This window comes from Diprion similis, chromosome 8 (genome assembly GCF_021155765.1).
Source record: "Diprion similis isolate iyDipSimi1 chromosome 8, iyDipSimi1.1, whole genome shotgun sequence".
NCBI lineage: Eukaryota > Metazoa > Arthropoda > Insecta > Hymenoptera > Diprionidae > Diprion > Diprion similis.
The window spans coordinates 21,808,579-21,827,619 of NC_060112.1; the positions used below are offsets into that span (position 1 = coordinate 21,808,579).

The 19,041-nt window shown below is 36.0% G+C and overlaps 3 protein-coding genes and 1 long non-coding RNA gene across 10 annotated transcripts; 2 read left to right on the top strand and 2 right to left on the bottom strand.

Moving 5' to 3' along the window:
* Positions 1 to 2,348: 2,348 nt before the first annotated feature.
* LOC124409891 lies at positions 2,349 to 3,546 on the bottom strand. Its single transcript, XR_006929549.1, has 3 exons — positions 3,433 to 3,546; positions 2,587 to 3,244; positions 2,349 to 2,485 (listed from the first exon to the last, which is right to left on the bottom strand). It is a non-coding gene; the product is annotated as an uncharacterized LOC124409891 (long non-coding RNA).
* Positions 3,547 to 3,562: 16 nt separating this feature from the next.
* On the top strand, positions 3,563 to 9,532 carry LOC124409876 (monocarboxylate transporter 13-like). 5 transcript variants are annotated; one of them, XM_046887813.1, is made up of 6 exons: positions 4,218 to 4,368; positions 5,648 to 5,706; positions 6,571 to 6,804; positions 6,955 to 7,081; positions 7,187 to 7,366; positions 7,642 to 9,532. In XM_046887813.1, the coding sequence occupies exons 3-6, from the start codon at positions 6,591 to 6,593 to the stop codon at positions 8,957 to 8,959; spliced, it is 1,839 nt and encodes a 612-aa protein (XP_046743769.1). In that variant the 5' UTR covers positions 4,218 to 4,368; positions 5,648 to 5,706; positions 6,571 to 6,590; the 3' UTR covers positions 8,960 to 9,532. The 5 variants fall into 5 exon arrangements, with proteins under 5 accessions (XP_046743765.1, XP_046743766.1, XP_046743770.1 ...); XM_046887809.1 differs by lacking the exons at positions 4,218 to 4,368; positions 5,648 to 5,706 and adding an exon at positions 3,563 to 3,700; XM_046887810.1 differs by lacking the exons at positions 4,218 to 4,368; positions 5,648 to 5,706 and adding an exon at positions 3,834 to 3,886.
* Positions 9,533 to 9,838: 306 nt separating this feature from the next.
* LOC124409877 (CLIP domain-containing serine protease 2-like) lies at positions 9,839 to 12,491 on the top strand. Its single transcript, XM_046887815.1, has one exon. It carries the CDS (start codon positions 10,055 to 10,057, stop codon positions 11,807 to 11,809), a length of 1,755 nt encoding a protein of 584 aa, XP_046743771.1. The 5' UTR covers positions 9,839 to 10,054; the 3' UTR covers positions 11,810 to 12,491.
* Positions 12,240 to 17,779, bottom strand: LOC124409874 (tyrosine-protein phosphatase corkscrew). Of its 3 annotated transcripts, none has more exons than XM_046887806.1 (12): positions 17,575 to 17,779; positions 16,414 to 16,536; positions 15,897 to 16,091; positions 15,656 to 15,818; positions 15,429 to 15,541; positions 15,060 to 15,325; positions 14,185 to 14,264; positions 13,865 to 14,047; positions 13,611 to 13,784; positions 13,186 to 13,402; positions 12,855 to 13,006; positions 12,240 to 12,770 (listed from the first exon to the last, which is right to left on the bottom strand). In XM_046887806.1, the coding sequence occupies exons 1-12, from the start codon at positions 17,586 to 17,588 to the stop codon at positions 12,600 to 12,602; spliced, it is 1,851 nt and encodes a 616-aa protein (XP_046743762.1). In that variant the 5' UTR covers positions 17,589 to 17,779; the 3' UTR covers positions 12,240 to 12,599. The 3 variants fall into 3 exon arrangements, with proteins under 3 accessions (XP_046743762.1, XP_046743763.1, XP_046743764.1); XM_046887807.1 differs by having other exon boundaries at positions 17,560 to 17,779; XM_046887808.1 differs by lacking the exon at positions 17,575 to 17,779 and having other exon boundaries at positions 15,897 to 16,108; positions 16,414 to 16,551.
* Between the last annotated feature and the right edge of the window lie 1,262 nt (positions 17,780 to 19,041).

Here is a 19,041-nt window from a genome sequence, read left to right on the forward strand (position 1 = left end):
ATTGACTACGATGCAAAAAATGCAACTGGTGAGTATTAAATGGGGCATAAACAAGAAGCCCGCAATATAATTTCCTAGAATAAGTTTGAGTGATCTAGAGAAGTATTCTACGTTATAGAGTGATCTTGTCCAGATTTAATATTGTTTCAAATAGAAAGTTCTCATTAGAAATGGCGAATCTCAAGCATATCAACAACATTTTTATTCTTTAATAGGTACAGTAATATATTGTACGATAATATTTAATAACAAACTGTATTAACTTTATCTGAATGCCAATAGATGTAAAATATATTTAGACCTACATGTATACATAACTAATTATATATGCTGAACTCAGTAATGCATTGAAGATAAGTGATAAGACAAAGGCAATTGTTAGCTTTGCAGATACGTAATTCGAGAAGTTTGATAAAGTTGAGCTGAAATAAGTTGAAAATTGAGTATTTGGGGTCGGGTCCATGAATAGAACTTTTACATGTACAACTTATTATTAACAATTATTTACTTTCATGTAATTAGTTTCGGTGAATGAATTCACGACATGTGTCATGTAAACCTGATTCTCAAAGTCCATTACAATGAAAAATATGATGTAAATGTAATGTTTACGATACTGAGTGGGATTGAATTTCTGTTAGTTTGTTGTCGATCGATGTCAGGAGATCTTTCAGCAGCGCATATTAAATTTTATTAGTGTCTCAAAAGGATTTCCTATAACACGTACTAAATATCTTAAAATAACGTGATTTTATCAGGCTTTTAATTTAGTACTAACACAATTTGATTTGAATATTCTGCTCAGAACACTGTTAGTTTTTGATGATATTGATAAATTTTTATTCTAAAAGTTTAGAGCAAAAAACGTGTAATGCATAGATAGATACGCAACAATATGAATAGTAGATTTACTAGTATTTTAAAACACAATTGATGAAACATTGATTTCATTGGTCTCTCGTCATTAGCTAATACTATCATTTCCTGAATCAATTTCCCCAACTTTCTGATGCAAGCATGGCACGCTTAAATGGTGAAATTCATTATACGCTCGCATACGTGGATGTAGCGGTGTGGGTATCAATAATGAAATCCTGATTTCAGATTTTTCATACAAGTGTATATATAATCTGCCATTGCCCTCAAATGTAACGTAAGATCTTTCATATTCGTAGTAGCGAGTATAACAGCGCCAAGCTATACTGTGATAAATGGAAAATAAAACCAACAGCCTTTAAGGCTGTTTCTTGCCACCACACGCACTCACACACATGCTCACAGTTGCCTCACTTACTAAACTCTTGCTCAAACAGGCAAGCTATTTTCATCAAACCAGTTTGGTTTCTTAAAAATAGTTAATGCAACGATAGAGATGGCATGGGAACCAGCTCTCAGCCACATTGCAAAGTGGTTGTTGAACAGAGAGAGCCTCCGCCTCCCGCCAGGTAGGGCTCACCCCAAGACTACATGCCATGCAAGGCTAACGCATCAAAACAAAATAGTCCATGAAAAAATAGTTTACTACCTGGCTGGGAAGAGCAGTAAACAACCCGTCAGGCCAGTCTTTTTGGCCTACCCTTTTTACAAGACTCTAATCTTTGATACACTTTATGTAAATTTAGAAACGACTTAAGGCAGTTAAGTTCTATAAATAGAAAGCATGGTGCTTGCAAAAAGTTTTCAACCCATTCTAGGAAAACCTGATCCTTATTCAGTGGTTTGATTGTGAACTGGGTAAAATTCTGAACATCTATTTAGATGAAATGATGGATAATTTGAGAAGCTCAAGTAATTATTCTTGAGAATGAAATTGATAAGTCATTAGAATTAAATCTGTTGTAGTCGTAAAATTACAAATTCTTTCGAATATGGAGGAAGCAATATTTTATAAAAAATTTTTTTTTAAAAATACAAGGCAAGTGCGAGGAAATGACGTTTGAAGGCTGCACAAATAATAAATAATTTGTTAGGAGAAGCTATTACTGTTACGTTAGATCCGCTGAATACAGTCATTGGTGTACATAAAGCGGCAATGAGTTTATGACTGTAATAAATATGGTAACCTGAGACAACAAAACAATCTGACGCTGTATGAAAAAATTTTATCACCAAAAATATCAAAATGACGAAATGGAAATGCATTAGAGAGCATAAAGATCTATCAGATACAATCACTTAAATAAATATACAAAGAGTCACACAAGCATTGTGGGATTGTCAGGCAATATTATTACATGGTGAAGCTATCATTAAATGAAGCAAAAAAATTACCAGACTGTGTGGGTGCGACTTAGATGTGCAAACGGTAAGTAAAGCCTGCAGGTGCCTCATGCACCCCCTCCGGCAAGCATAAAGGTGAAGTACATTGCAGCAGTGGCACATAGGAAGACAAGCAATCACCCTCTTGGGTAAACACAATAGATAGATGATATATGTGACCATGCTGGCCAATATTGGTTACTGAAGTTCAAGACTGGGCTGTTCTCTGTAAACCGACAAAGCAGAGTAGTGTGAAAGGGATACGAACTGACGCTTGGAAGCCTTGTTAAGAACTTGGTAGTGGAATGGTTCATCGGTAGTTGTTACCTGAAGAAGAATCTCCCACCCTTCAGCAAACCTTCCCAATCCACTGCCTGCAGAGTGCTGCGGCGAACCTTCCTCTTCAGACACTGCATCGAAACTCCAGGTCAGTGCACACTTCCTTGCTCGCCTCTACCACTTACTATTGCAGTAGACTAAATAAATTAACGGTAGCAAATTTATTAGCAAAATACAGTATTGTGTATCAGTTTGTAAATTTTTTTTGCTTTTGTGCATTGCACTACTCCTAAAATAACAGAATAATTTACTACTGTTTTTCGTTATGTAATTCTGGCAATTATTTCAATTTTCAAAATGATGTCTCTGAGTCTAGCAAGTAGTTCAAAGATTTCACAATTGTTTGTGTTAGATGTGCCTCAGGATTAGTTTTTGTTACAGTCATTCGATAGGCGCATGTATTCTGAACAAACAGAGTAAATTGATCAATTACAAGTAGCCTTACTGGCTCCAATATTTGCTGCAACCGAAGTTGAAGTAGTTTAGTTAAAGCCTAATGAGTTTCCTGGTATACTGTTGTTACTTCTTTTTTTATATCACTGATGGTATCATAGTTGCAAAATTTTGCTGCTGGTAGTTATTGAAATGAGAAATCAACATCAGTTTGTGGAGCATTGTTGTTGAGCATAGAGTCACGGTATTGAAACTAAAACAAAAATTTTCACTTACTCATACATCATAAAGCAAATTAGGCTTTGCAAACTTTTGTGAAAAAATTTTTACCAAAACACTCAGACGGTGGATTCTCAAAATTTACTTCACCATGCGGTATACTACCGATAGTATGTCAATGAAAATACAAAATATTATCTAAGAAATATTACATTAACTTACTCAGATTAAGTTCCGACTCTATGGTTAAAGGCTTTCTATTACATTTATGAAAGTTGAATTCTACATCATATACTGAAACCACTGTCCAGGTACTGGAAGTATGGTCAATCAGAGTGACTTTTGCTAGCAGCGTCATGTTTGTACCTACTAAAAGATAAACAAACTTCCCACTTAGAACGAGGTTGTTGAAGGTATAGAGGACAACTTGAAACGATCGTTGGATACTGTTTGATAACATATTGCTTATGGTACTTCAGCTTACGACCAGGTATGTGACAACCCATCTAATTAGATTACAATAAGTTTTTTTTATTTAGATATATTTACCTACATAGTCCGTCATTTGACAAACATCGGTGTACTCACCAACACATAATTTCGCAGACAGTTCTTCCAGTCCCAAATAATTTAGTTACATTGTCAGTCGAACATGTTTAAGGCACAAATCACGAAGGTGGCGAATTTACTACTGACACTGTTATAGTGTTGGATTATCATATTTTATAAAAATAATTGACTACAAATTATTTATATTACTTATGTTTTAACATTAGATCAACAGTACACGTTGAGTTATGGATTATAGATTTTTTTTTGTAAAGAACCTATAAGTAAACGTCATTTCGAATCCAGTATAACTAATCCACTACATATACCAGCTGAAACGTAACGTAAAGTAATTAATATTCAACGCTTTAAACCTTTTTGTAAACTTAATACATGATCTATTAAATAATATCTTCAATTTTCCTTGACAACACAGTAGCATTTCATTTACTAATTTATTTCAAAGTTTTGCTGCGACTTTATGTATCATTTCACTGAACGCAGACATAATCGAATTTGCGTGCAAACATTTGAAATATGTATTTCGGTGTAAACGGCTGTCAAGTGTTCTTTTTTTTTTTTTTTGTTAAAGTGATAAAAATTTGAGTGGTAAGTACATACCTTCTGGTTCAGGTATAATCACCGTACATCAACACGGCATCATTACGGGAACGCAAATAAATATTATCTACTTAATAAACGAAAATGTTGATTTTTTTTTTAGAATTTTCAATGTTGAGTTAAATTGAAGTTTAATAAATGTTTTGATTGACATTCACGCGTTTAATATTTTGAAAAGTATATGACTGGAGGTGTTTTGTCATTTCGGGAATGTTAATATCATTTCGTGATCGCCTGATCGTATACGAAAGTACCCTCACGGAATAAAACTCCAACTTGCATATAAATTAGCACCCCCAAATCATGGATAATGATAAATTCTCGTAAGAAAAAAGTTGAGGATGCGAATTTACACCAAAGTTGAGGGTTTTTTCTTAAGTAATGATCGAAAATAATAGATTTTCTTAGCAAACATATTGAAAAGTTACAATTATGGTTATTTCATTGTATACAATAGTAATTACAGCTGTTAAAAGTTTATAATTTTGTTCTAAAATGGTCTGTTATGATGGAAACCAGTCACTTTATGTTACATATAAGTAGTCTACACTATATGTGGCTTGAATATGAATCAAAATATATGTATATATTTTTTTTTTAATGTTCCTCGAATGACGGCCTCGTATGACATGTTCGCCATAAATAGTATTTAATTCGCGTAATTTTGAATTCTAAGCATGCTCGTTTAGAGGTAGAAGGTAACTTTTAAAAGAAGGTAACTTAAAAAATATTTTCATCCAAATTCAAAGACGGAATTAGTCATTTTCCTGATGTTGTGCTTTATACTTCTAACATTACTGTAATATTGATGTGGTACTATTATAATGTTTTTGTAATATTAATACTTGCACAGTCTGACCTTTCAATAGTTCCGCTTCTCCATAGTTTTATGCGTAAATTGTTTTTTGGATTTTGTGCATGGATTTTGTATAACTACTTCTCAATCGTTCTGCCATCCGAAGTTTATATTTATTTCGAACTGTAAGAGTGATCGTAACCATTGAAAGGTAACTTCAGAAGTCTCACCGGAGAACCTCATACATATGTATAGTGGCGTAACACCGATTCGTGGAAAAATTCCCGAACTCTGAACTATTGAAAGATATGACTCTATTTGTATTTATTGCCATCCAAATTTGTATCTCAAGCTGGCCTCAAGTCTTTCCAAATTTCCATATTGAGCTATCCTGTTTGTTGTTGTTTTGTGTTCAGTGTAAATTGAATAGTGACAGACGTGTTAATGTATATAGTATGATTAACGATACAGAGAAATTCGTGTGAATTGAAAATAATTAACTGATAATAAACAGGGAACAAGACGTCAAGGTAAAAGATTAGTATGAAAGCATGGGTTATTATATCGTGGAAAATTTTCTGCTTTTGTTTCCCTATTAAAAATGTTTATGCGTTAAATCATAAAATGTTTTGCAAGAATTCAGCACGTAATTTATTACATGATTTACCACGTAAATTTGATAAAATATATAAGAAATCATATAATACATTACAAAAGATTGTATGATTTAACATACGAACATTTTCAGTAGGTATGTATGTGTGTATGTATGTATGCATATATCAATTTTTTTGTCCGGCGATGTCTCGAGAACGCGTTACCGGATTCTAATGATTTTGGCCTTGATCAGCTCAGTACTTTTCAAACTATTGAAAAAACTAAATTTCTGAGAAATAAAATAAAAATGATATCTTGAGAACGGATGAACGGATTCAAATGAAAATTGGCACCACAAGGTTTTTAGAGTCGCTTATCATTCATCTAAGATCAGATTTGCAAAATTTGAATTTGGCGTATTCAATATAGTGAAAAAAAATTAAAAACATGTGAATTCTTATGAAAGTTGATACTAGAAAGTACTTGGGACGCTGATCACGAATTTAACATTGGGTTTTCAAAGTTCGAATGAAATAATAACATTGTTATTGCTGTTGTTGTTATAATTATTATTACTACTCTTATTATTGCTATCAGTATTTCAACTCGAAACAAGTTCGAAAACTGAAAGTTCCCAAGCCCGCTTCTTACTTGTAGAAATTGAGACTTTCACAAGTATTGTAAATTCTGCGAACAGAAATGTGTCCTTTCTGGTTATTCATAATGTGCAGGCACAACCACACGTAGGGTTTGTTTTAACTATTAATACATTTTCAATACATGTAATTAATTTGCAGATTTTCTAATTGACTATAATATGGCAGTAAAAGCAAAAAAAACAACGCTGGTACCCCCTGATGGAGGCTGGGGCTGGGTCGTTTTATTCTCAGCCTTAACTGTTAACTTTCTTATCCCTGGAACTGTGAAGTCGTTCGGTGTGCTATTCGTAGAATTTTTGCAAGTTTTCAAAGCATCACCTACAGCAGCGTCATGGATGCCAGCACTCTGCTATTTTTTATATAGTTTTTTAGGTATGTTTTAGCTAATAAAAACCAACTACGATCCAAAATTTTGCTAATTTTAATAATATGAACATTTGGTGCCTCTCAATTTAAACATCCGTGAGCAATATTTATATTGAATTTACGCCTGTTGTTTCAATTTCATTGTATACTTTCTAGGTCCATTATCAAGCATTCTGTCGATGAAATATTCTTACCGAACTGTTACTCTTATTGGTGGTACATTTGCTGCAGGAGGAATGATGCTGAGTTATTTCGCAAATTCCGTCAGTTATCTTTATCTCAGGTAAATTGAGTTATTATTGTTATACAAATATATAGCTGTATAAACTGGTATTATTTTTTATTCACGTCATTCAACGTCATTACTGTGCATTGTTTTTTGTTTCAGTTATGGAGTGATGGTTGGCATTGGAGCAGGCTTATCATTTCCTCCAACAGTATACATAGTCACCGCTTACTTTGAAAGATTACGGGGATTTGCTACTGGGCTCTGTATATCCGGCAGTGCTATTGGGACTATTGTTTTACCACCTTTCCTACAGTACCTACTTGATCATTTTGGATACAGGTAAGAGAATTATTTAGCGAATAATAAAATCTGTCATTGTTAAAATCCTGCTATCTAATTTGGTCTAACAACGTGTCACTTATACTTGAGAATTTCTTTGCCTAAACATTTCGAATGATATTTTGCTGCTTGCTTGTTTCAAAAAAATTATTGCAAGCTGCTCATTCATATGAGTTCCTTTAATGAAGGCTTTTCTTCTTTCAACTATTCACAAAGTTTTGATTTTCCGAATCTGATAAGTATTATCTTTCAAATAATAAATCTTATCTTTTCAGAGGAGCTGTGTTACTGATGGGTGGTCTCACATTAAACACATGGATTTGTGCTCTGTTATATCACCCTGTTGAACAGCACATGATAAGAGTTCCTATTACGCCAGACGATGGAGTGGATAATGAGGCATTGACTCTAGACGAAATGCCCAGTAATAAGAAATCAAATGACATTTTAAAAGAAGAAAGCTTAAAATCGACCAATGAAATTGATAAATCAATTTCTGGAAATTTGCATTTGCTGAATTTGACTCAAGCACTAGAAGGAGTTCAAAACTCGTCATTCATTGACGAAAGAAGCGAAGGATTAGACGAAAAAGATGATGTAAAAGTTAACGAAAGTTCTGATATTGCTACAAATGGAATCATCAATACAGCATTTGATAATTCCGAAGTAGAACCTAAAGATAATATTGTGACTGGTAAGAGTGTGAACAGTGCTTGTCCCAATACACCACACATAAGTAGAAATAGTTCAATGCGACACAGCTGTCGAAACTATGAAAATTATCGTGTCTCTCGTCAACATAGCATTGTTTCTGAAATGGGAACTATAGCTTTAAACCAAAGATTAAATGTTCCTGGAATGTTCAAGTGCCTTTTCAAAACACATTCATCTAAGAGGAAACATACCGCAGCTTCAGATCTAGAACAAGCAAAACAATCTAACAGTGATCACTCAGAGAATGAAGCAGCATTGGAAGATAAACAAAATTTCTTTGATTTTAGCGTTTTGAAAGATCCAATCTACTTACTTATTCTCATTTCAAACTCCACCTCTGCAATAAGTAATACTAATTTTATGATATTATTACCATCATATGCAATATCGCAAGGCTTTGATAAAAATATGTCAGCTCTATTACTGTCCGTTGTTTCTGCCTTAGATTTGGTTGGACGCATAGGTGGATCATCCTTATCAGATATCGATTTTGTACCAAAGTATTACTATTTTGTGGGTGGACTTGGATTGAGCGGTATTGCCTTAGCTTTACTGCCTATGGCCACCAGTTACACAATGCTATCATTTTTTTGTGCATTATTTGGACTTTCGTCAGGAATGTATATTGGAATAACAACTGTGATTTTAGCGGATATGCTTGGCACTGAGAAATTAACATCGTCTTATGGGATTTCCTTGTTTGTCAATGGTGTGCTTCAGCTGATTGGACCACCGCTTTGTGGTGTCATTTTCGAACAAATTGGTTCATACAAACCAATATTTCTAGCATTTGGAATTATACTGATATTGGGGACTGCTTTATGGGCGCTATTTCCTATGATAAAGCGAAACCATAGAAAAGAAGTAGATAGCGAATAGTCGAATTTATCTAGAAAACTAGACACAAGTATGGTAATTCTATAATTTCTTGTTATTCTAGAACACAAACCTTATTTAACTCATAGCTATAATTTTTCATCCATACATTTATATATTCGACCCTCAATCTTTTAATCGCTAAACATATCCCTAGTATTAATTCTGTAATTGATCGTGTTACGGGAATCTTTCTGATTACTACAAGAAACACTGGTTTTATTGTATGACGAAGCATATTGCATTTTGCTCCTTTATAAGGATTTCGCACTGTTCAATTGCACATAAGTTAGCTTAAGATAACAGCATGAATGCAATTAGTTGAATTAACATTAAATTTTTTATTTACTGATACTACACGGTTAAATTCGTATTTATTTCTAGTCATGTATATTTAAGAATGTACAAATACATGAAGCCGTCTGTCACTTGTTGATACTCCTTACCTTGTGTAGTAACTAGTAAGTAGTAAGAACTGTGAAGGATAAAATTTTTCAACCATAAAAGTTTAATTTGCTATGTGTTTCAAGAGTAGAATATAGTACTAATCGCCACCTGATGGATGCATATTCGAAATGTAGGCACATTTTACTGGTACCCGGTGATGATTACCATCGTCTATTAAAATATTTGATGATTTTTAAAAATCTAAGGTATATTGAAGTTAATTTTTTTGTTGGGACAATCAATCGGCAAATAATTTTTCTTGTGTACTACGTGAACTCTCAAAAGTAGAAAATGACCAACAAAAAATCGTGATAATAGCGTTTAGTGCAAAATACTGCCTACTCAAATTTTTGTGGAGCTTTCCGTTTATAGTGACAGTCAAATACTTTTACAACTTCATCAATTAATTTTTATTTTAAACTTGGCATTTCCTTGAATTACAATCTAAATCCAATACGAGCACATAAATATGTAATTGTTAATTTCTATAATTCAAAACCTAATCACACGGTCAGACTATATATTGCTCAGAACAAAAAATATCTATTTGTAGAATGTCAGGGATTATACGTAAGTATGTAAACGGCCGTTAAAGGATCATCGGTCAGTGTATACTTGCGTTCGTACACAAATAAGTAACTGTACCAGGTAATGTGGAAGTTCGCTAGTACAGCAACGCATTTGTCAAAACAGTGCTCGCTGCCACGATTAGTGACACTAAATATAATGAATCCGATACATTTAATATTTGCGTTTTTAGTGGTACGGGTATCCGCGGTGGATTCGGAAGATTGCATAACATACAAAGGCACAAAAGGGAACTGTGTCAATATAAAGCAATGCCCGTTCCTGCTGAATCTCTTAAGAAATCGGAAATCACTCCCGACGAGCTTAGCGCTAGAACAACTAAACAAATCTAATTGTGGTTTCGAAAAACTTGATCCAATGGTATGTTGCAGTAGTGATCTTGGAGATAATGGTGGTTCCCTGCTTCCAAAGCTGCCCACCCCAACAGCTTTATTTTCAAACAATATGATCGGCTCATCAAAAGAGACCTCTTGCCGGACGGGAGGTGGCAGTGATGGCACGTGCATCAATGTCAACGAATGCCCTTCCCTGTACGCCATTCTGAGACAAGAATCATCGGTGACCGGAACTGCTTTGCAAGTACTAAAGCAATCGCTGTGCGGGTTTGAAAAAATGACTCCTAAGGTCTGCTGCAGTGATTTTCCGTCTTCCTCAGAATCCATCGCCTCACCATCGGGACCAGATCACCCTATCACAAGCCACTCGACTCGAGAGGAATGCGTCACTCCACGAGGTACGGACGGCTCATGTGTTAACATCAAACACTGCCAATCAATGTTCAGACTTGTGAAACAATCGCACAGATTGTCGTACGAGGTTTCACAGAGACTGAAGGAAGCGCATTGCGGATTTGAAAAAATGGACCCAAAGGTTTGTTGTGAGAATGAAGAACCCAGCCCATCAAGCCCACCGGTTATCAATCGCCCAATTCATCAGCGAAAGATTCCACTGCCGCCGGATGTAACCAATCATCCTCATCTCGGCCTGCTTGATCACGACGTTTGCGGTCCGATACCGGAGATGAAAATTATCGGTGGTACAAGAACCGCGGTCTTTGAATTCCCGTGGATGGCTTTAATCGCCTACGACTCGGGCTCTGGGCTTCCGGAGTTTCGCTGTGGCGGTTCTCTGATTACGAAGAAACACGTTTTAACCGCAGCTCATTGCGTGACGATGCTACCCGTCAACCTACGTCTGGTAGGAGTACGGCTTGGGGAACACGATCTGTCGAGGGAAAAGGATTGCGAAACGGACGTTAACGGGTTGGACATAAACTGCGCTGAAGATCATCAAGATTTTTCTGTAATGGGAGTGGCGGTACACCCGGACTACTCGACGGAACAACAGCAGGATGATATCGCTTTGATTCTGTTAGACGGAGAGGCGGATTTCAGCGCAGCAAATGTGCGGCCAATTTGTTTACCCGTCATTCCGACTTTGGCATTAAATTCAAAGATGATCGTGACAGGCTGGGGTGCGACAGAATCAGGCCCGCGAAGTCAGACTTTGCAGAAGGTCACTTTGCCAATCGTCCCCAACGAGGAATGCACCAGATTGTACAAAATGCGGAAAATAAGAATATCGTACAAACAAATATGCGCCGGAGGCTCGAATCGGACTGATTCGTGTTCCGGAGATAGCGGCGGTCCGCTTCAAGCTCTGGGGATATACGACAGGCAGCCAAGAAATATTCTTTACGGGGTGGTAAGTTTCGGACCAAGAGATTGCGGAATAGAAGGGGTTCCCGGGGTTTATACCAGAGTTCAGTATTACATGGATTGGATTCTAAATACGATAGGAATAGAGATGTATGACTAATCATTAAAAAGCAATAAACGTTGACCCATTAGTGTGGTGTCAGAAATTTGAAGCTACATTTGTAGTATGACGTATCCTTACGCGGTTACAAGGAATGATAAGAATTTCGATGTTATTGGATGTGCGCTGTACGCATATGTTATCGCTAATAAGTTGTATATTTGTACAAATTTTTATTTATTTTAACTGTATATACATGGCATTGCCAATATTGTGTCACCTATGACATCCATGTTATCAATATTCGAAATTGAAATGATCAAATCTCAATCTTCTTTATGCTGAATTGCTCCATATTTCACGTTTCACCGAAATTAAAAACAAAATTCTTGCCCGTCGAATTTGAATACCGGCCTAGTTATACAGCTATCACTCATTCCCTAATCCATATTGAGTGTATATGCTGACGGGGATTTAGTAATAACAGTAGTAGTTGCCATAGGGTCTTTATTTCATGTTATAAATATAAATGGACAGAGAATGTTGACTTTTCCCAACATAGCATAATTTTATGTATGGGTCATTAATTACGACAAATAAAACAAAGTATATCGTCTCTGTAAGCAAGTTAACGTTCGTTCCCTTTCTCTCATTTCGCCAATTGAAAATTGTAAAAGGAATAAGTGAGTCTGCTCTTTGTGCACACACTCAAGATCATAAGCAATTATCTCGATATTACGTGTTATCAGAGAAAAAGAGCATATCAATATCACTTGACAGAAAGTAGTAGGTAATTTCTTCTCTCAGTCTGTAAAATCTTTATTCGCGGGTGACCCAAGAACATGCCGAGTTACTTTGGCCTAAGCGCACCGACTGTAGTGGAAAGTGTGATATTCGTTGGGGTTGGGAAAGCAACGAGCGTTGGCGTAGGAGATGAGGCATCTCCTGATCCAGTACTTGCGACATTGGTTTCATCGGAATATCGGATGTTTGTGTACTCACGACCCAACTGTGATGCTTTCTGCAATGTTGTTAGTATGCGTGTAGAAAATTAACATATTTTTGTAAAGGCACTGCAATTTCTGCTAAAAAATGAAAATAATACCTGCTGTGCCAACATGCGTTGCGAAACTGTTTCAATGTAATGTAGAACAGCTAGGTACACAAACTTATACTGAGCTTCGGTCTGGACCATTCCTGAGCGTTGGCTGCGCACCTTTTGAATTGTACGTTGGATGTCGATTTCACATTCCAGTCCTTGAAAAAAAAAAAAAAAAGCATGTACATCTGCATATTCTAATATACAAAGAACTGTTGAATACGCAAAAGATATGGGGGAAATTCATTTGGAAGACAGGAGCAGACGTTCTGGATAGTTGTGACAACTGTATTGCAGTAAAATAATTCCAAAGTTTTCCTATAATGAGGATAATTACCGTGTCGTTTGATTTGATCTAAAATCATGTCGATGACAATAAAGGTGCCTGTGCGTCCGATACCAGCACTGCAGTGTACAAGAATAGGTCCGATTCCAGGAGCACCAATATTATTGCTACTAGGTACAGCAGCTGCAGCAATTTGTCTGGCATTCACGTCGTGGAGAAAGTTCAAGACGCAGCCAGGGTCCGAAGGGACTCCGTGATCCGGCCACGCCTGCCAATCGTTTTCGTCTATTATTTATTATTATAATAGTTTATTAATTATTATTCTTGGCATTATCAAGATCACAGATAATGCTAGTTACATCTAACAACGTATGTAAACATCGACAAACGTACGTCACCGTTAACCAAGACAGACTGTTGCTAAAGCATTATAATATTATGCAAATTGTAAATATAAAGAGAAAATCAATATGTACTTGAAAGTGGTAATGGTAAATTTTTCTGGGTTCAGAATGCTGCAGTTTGACTCCACTCAGGAGAAACTCGCGAAGAGTATAATCCGCTGTTGATATATGACCAAAAGTGCGCACTCTCCATTCTCCGTACTCAGCTTGCTCACCTTCCTCTGGCCAATAGCGAGCACACTTGTTCTGAAATATAAAGGATTATATAGTAATCAAAAAACTTGGTTTCATATTTTCTTATGCTCTTGAATTTGATTTCTGAATACCTTTCCCCTCTCCATCTCCTTTGTTGTCATCACAATAACACGAGTATTTTCTTGGTATACCATGTGCCAAAAATCTTGGATAGTATTAGGAAGGCAACCTTGAGTAGCAATATAACATTTGGTTGATGTTCCAGCATCACCCGCTCCAGCACCGGTGGATGCAGCATTATCACCCTCTTCGGTCTATGTCAAATTTCGAATTTTATATAAGACGTGAGAGTAAATATTTTAAATCTAAGTTACGGTTATATGTTTGAGTAAGTGAATTTTTGATTAATACGAAATTGAAATGGATAAACCAATGACATATATTGACATACTCGTATATAGTTGGCATTGATGTAGTCAGCTCCTGGAGTATTAGGATCCACATCTTTCAAGCGCACTCTTGTGTGATCAACTGAAAGAGTTGTAAGTCAAAATGTGTTAATAATATTTGGAATTTACACTATGTAACTTGGTTAACATCTGTATAGACAGTTTCAGTTACAGATAGTTTTGTTTTAATAATTTTCATATACATTGAACTAAACTATAATAATGCAAGAGCCCACGACCAAAACCATGTCTTACAGTGTCCCGGCCGAAATCATATAAAATAGATAGATCTAGATGACCTTAGATCCGACTAGGTGGCGGACCATTTCTGCTATCAAAAAAATTAAAATTACGATAGAGAGTCTTATCACGTCTTATCTAATAATGAAATTGTACATAGCTTTTGTTATTTCATTATTAAAATGTTGGTTTTTAAACATTTTGCGCATAGTGTCCGACCTGGCTATATTTTAAAAAATGTTAACAAATCTAATCTAAATGCATCCCCGTGTTTTGAACCATTCTTGTGGCTTCTTAGATTACCAAAATACTATTTTCAGACATTTTCAGGACCGCCTATGATGCCTATTAAGATTAAATTCTGCCTCAATTTATCTAATATCAATTTTTTCTACGTCTAAGCAACTTATTTCTTATGTACATCAGTTTTCTAACAGGATGCTACGATAATGTTCGGTTAGATTTGTTGACGTTTTGAAAATTCGCTCAGATAAGACGCTGTACGCAATATGTCTGAAATTCACATTGTTGGGCTGTGGGTCAAATAATCTATCGATTTTATACAGTTTTGGCCAGGATGCTATAAGACGAAAATTTTGGTCGTAGGTTTTCGTACTATAATCGATAATAGTCTTACAAGGTAATATATTCTTGTAGCGATTTTTTGCTCGGTTCTCTGGGCGTTGTCCCTCTTTTCGAGAGAATAAATGACCACATTCAAGTTGCTGCAACGACTCAAATTCTTCCCAAAAGCCAGCTTTTCCTTTTACGGAACCCCCAGCGCCATTTCCCGTTCCATTAGTGCAACCGCCAGAAGCATTGAACCACCCGTTTTCTTTATGCAGCTGTCGTACTCTGCTCTCAATTCCGCTTGCATTAATACGAGTTGCATTGAATGGTTGTCTGAAAAAAGAAAGTCGCATAGAATTATCATTAGAACTACACTTAGTACATGTAAAAAAAATAAACATTTTATCCTCAGAAATAAGAAACGCGAATCACTTACCGCAGGTGAACAACAGTGCCACTTGTTTCTACCATTGGATTGCGTTTATAGTGCTCTATAAGATCGCTTAGACTGTCAAATTTATCACCACCACCTACGTCAAATCCATTGTCCTGCAACATTAATTACTTATTTTTTTTTTCTCTGGTTTAGATATGTATATCTCATATCAACTGACGAATGGAATGGAATAGTAATAGGAGTTAGAGGAATATAATTATAATGACCTGTGAACGTATCATGACGTGAGTTACGCGATCGTCGGTGCGGACAGACAAAACAAAATCACCCGGCTTGCTTTGAGATTCTCGGACAAGAAATGAACCGTTTTTTCCACGTTCTACCATCAATCGTTCTGCTTCTTTTCCAGACAAATGTCCGTGAAACCACCTATGGAAAGTTGAACCAATAACTTCAGTTCAGGTCAAATTGAATGTTTTAAAGATGTGTACAAAGGATAACACATACCTCTCGGTAGTTGGATCGGCGCAGTTTAAAGGATATCGCAGTTCAATCACTTCTCCGTTTTTCTCGCGCAATTGTCCACCATTTTCCATATAGTACTGCACAAGCTCGGACAATGTTGCAAACTTTTCTCCACCATAAAGATCGTAAAAATCTCCTGTATTCTGAATTTTGATATGGGTCACTTCCCCATTTCGTCTAAAAATCATGCCGCTCTTTTAAGGCAATCAACACCAATAGCGAAAAGTGTTTGAACGTTATTAAGACTACTACACTCATATGCCATGTGGATGTAAAAGCAATTTCATTATATTAGTCAAATTATTTCATTATTACTCGAAATTATAAATAATGAGATTAAAATGCCCATTGTACACACCAAGAGTTAAGATTTCAATAATTTCCAAGCACATAAAATATCAAGCGAATAAGTTAAATGCTGCTACTGATTATAAACTTGAATACACATTTAGAAATTGTCTAAGCAGTCTTATAACAAGAAGAATATAATTTCACTCACCTAACTGACAGTGTGAAGTTTGCAGGATTAGATGAACTGGGCCTTGCTAAGAAAGAGCAGTCATATCCACGTCCCATCAACAATTTTTCTGCTTCCAAACCTGATATGTTGGGATGAAACCATCTGTCGAACGCAGTAATATATAACTTTCGATGACTGTACTTTACTTGAGTAATATTATAATTCTCCTATTACACCAATATTTTAGTTGACAAAGGATGAGAAAGGCCGTCAGAGCTGATTGTTAGAAACAAGCCTTCTGTATCTTATCAGAATATACATTACTCGATTAACCTCAAGCCAAATTAAGGCGTGGATGCATCACTGCATGCCTTGCATCACTCTTTCATCGATGTTTGCAATGGAAAAATAATCTGTATTCATTTAAACCAGATTCCTTCCACGGCACAAAAAAGGTATTACTCAAGGCCAATCGATGCCAATACTATATGAAGTTGGAATGATGGAGCTCACGAGTCAGTGTATAGCGTATTTATCTATTTTTGTATAACTTATTCTCAGCCGTGGTTATTGACTACAGACCATTAAATGTATTACAATTATTATATTGGGAAATGAATGAAGTGTAGAACAATGAATAATTAATTCAAAAAAGAAACTTGCTTGAACTTGCCAGTTTGTTTGTAAATAATGAAACACATTTACAACGTACAGTCAGGTATAGAAAAGTATCATATATGTCGCCAGGTAATATTTACATTAAAATGTGTATCCTACCATCTCAGGTTATGAATACTAATCTCAATGCAATTGAAGTGACTCAAAGGACAGAGTGTGGTTGCAAAATGGGCATCGCTGAGCACCTACTTGACCATAATTAACCATGAGTTAATGAGGCGTTGAGAAATTGTTGTCAAATAATTCAGTTACGCGTCAGCAATGTATTAGCCTCAAAGTTAGTATGCGTATTATTAGTTAGGTTAATCATTCATGCATACTCTTACGAAATGCGATATTTAATGGTGTAATTTGATGAAATTAGAACCAAGATGTTCCGCCAACCGTAAATCCGAATTTAACTAGATTAATTCAGGTATAATTATGGCCAGTGGATATTTTAAATGACATATTATTGAAAGCATCGAGTGCGAGTCTCGTATTTTTTTCCCCTTTCTATGCAATTACCATAACGTGCCTCACCTGCGGGATGCCATGTCGCAACTATGATTGTTAACCCGTCAACATTTACTGCTCCATTGTTTCAGTTTTAACAATGAAAATCGTAACTTGCAACGTCAGTAAACTGCGAATGAAACTCTTTTCGAAAACTGACACCGACCTGACATTTTCAAGTGTCAACGAAAACAAAAAAACGGCTACACTGGACACTGAGCCAAAGGGATATATTATGCAGGCTATAGAAGGGTCATTCGAATTACCGATCTAAAATTTCTCGTCAGTTGCATTCTCGTACCGCTGTTAGATGACAGTCGCTACTCACTAATACGTGGAAATATTATAAGCTGAATGCCCTCCCCCGCAGTACGAAAAACGAAGAATTTGGTAATAAATAAGTATATGGATCGATATTTATGCAGAAATTAAAATTCAACGGACAGAAGCTGCGTGAAGAAGTACCGCGATGCTGTGTTCCTTCTTGACCGACGGAAGTTTATTTCATAACAATTTCTTTGATTTACTAGCAAACAGAAATTCTTTTATTGGTATTCTCTCTTACATCAGATAAATTTCAAAGAGCATAATCGCAGATTATTGAGCTACCTCATGAAACTGAAAGTACTGTTTGGTACTTCCGTTTTCAATACATTTGAAAAACTGTATGCCTAGTTACCGACGGTTGAAATTAGCGCCTTGCTGAACAAGGCTGCCCAACAGTAGGTGTTTGTAGCCCGGTAGGTACAGCAGTTTGAATTGTATGATACATGATTACACGAAGTCACGGAGTAGCATTATGTGAATATAGGACATAAATGGAATAAGGACGTTACAACTACTGAGATGAATTATGAAGTTGAAGTGACGTAACATCTTTCATTAACATGGAACGCATGTCAAGATAAGTACTGCTGTCAAAAGCTTACGTTGTGAAACTATCCTACTTCTTTTACACGTTTATACGGGACCGAACCGCACCACACATAACTCAAATCACAAGTATCACGTATAGGTATATGTATACCGTTGACCGAAGATATGTAAGGACTTTCAGTCCTTGGCTAATATTTCCTGTAGCCAGGTGGGTTTGGCGGTAATTCTATTGCTCAGCGACGACTCATTGTCAATTCCATGCTAATTAAGTTCAGCCAAGCGTACTTTTATCTGTTTTTTCTCACGCTGTTAGAATACATTCGCTTTTTTTCAATCATTACCACAGATGCTACGAATTGACGGATAATTCCTTCGCTATCCACAAGCATTGTAATTTCAATTATGTGCAGCTGCGATTACGTGTAGGATAATTTTATGTATGATTATACTGGTAGAAATGAAGTCTTAACATACGAAATATAACTGTATGTAATATGCAGTCCCCATTAGTTGCTGCTAACACCGGATCATGGTGTAAGATTACATCGTGCTCCGGATCCAAAGATATAGCAGTGAAACGAAGACATGTTCTCGTATTTTCTGAGCTGTTGATCGTAC

What these genes read in the sequence shown, in the direction of transcription:
- LOC124409876 (XM_046887809.1), top strand. Translation starts at nt 6,591, where the DNA reads ATGGCAGTAAAAGCAAAAAAAACAACGCTGGTACCCCCTGATGGAGGC. An exon ending in GTCAGTTATCTTTATCTCAG is followed by an intron (nt 7,082 to 7,186) that starts GTAAATTGAGTT and finishes TTTTTGTTTCAG; the next exon opens with TTATGGAGTGATGGTTGGCA. An exon ending in CTTGATCATTTTGGATACAG is followed by an intron (nt 7,367 to 7,641) that starts GTAAGAGAATTA and finishes TTATCTTTTCAG; the next exon opens with AGGAGCTGTGTTACTGATGG.
- LOC124409877 (XM_046887815.1), top strand. Translation starts at nt 10,055, where the DNA reads ATGTGGAAGTTCGCTAGTACAGCAACGCATTTGTCAAAACAGTGCTCG.
- LOC124409874 (XM_046887806.1), bottom strand. An exon ending in ACGTCATGATACGTTCACAG is followed by an intron (nt 15,542 to 15,655) that starts GTCATTATAATT and finishes TTAATGTTGCAG; the next exon opens with GACAATGGATTTGACGTAGG. An exon ending in AGGAGATGGAGAGGGGAAAG is followed by an intron (nt 13,785 to 13,864) that starts GTATTCAGAAAT and finishes TTTATATTTCAG; the next exon opens with AACAAGTGTGCTCGCTATTG.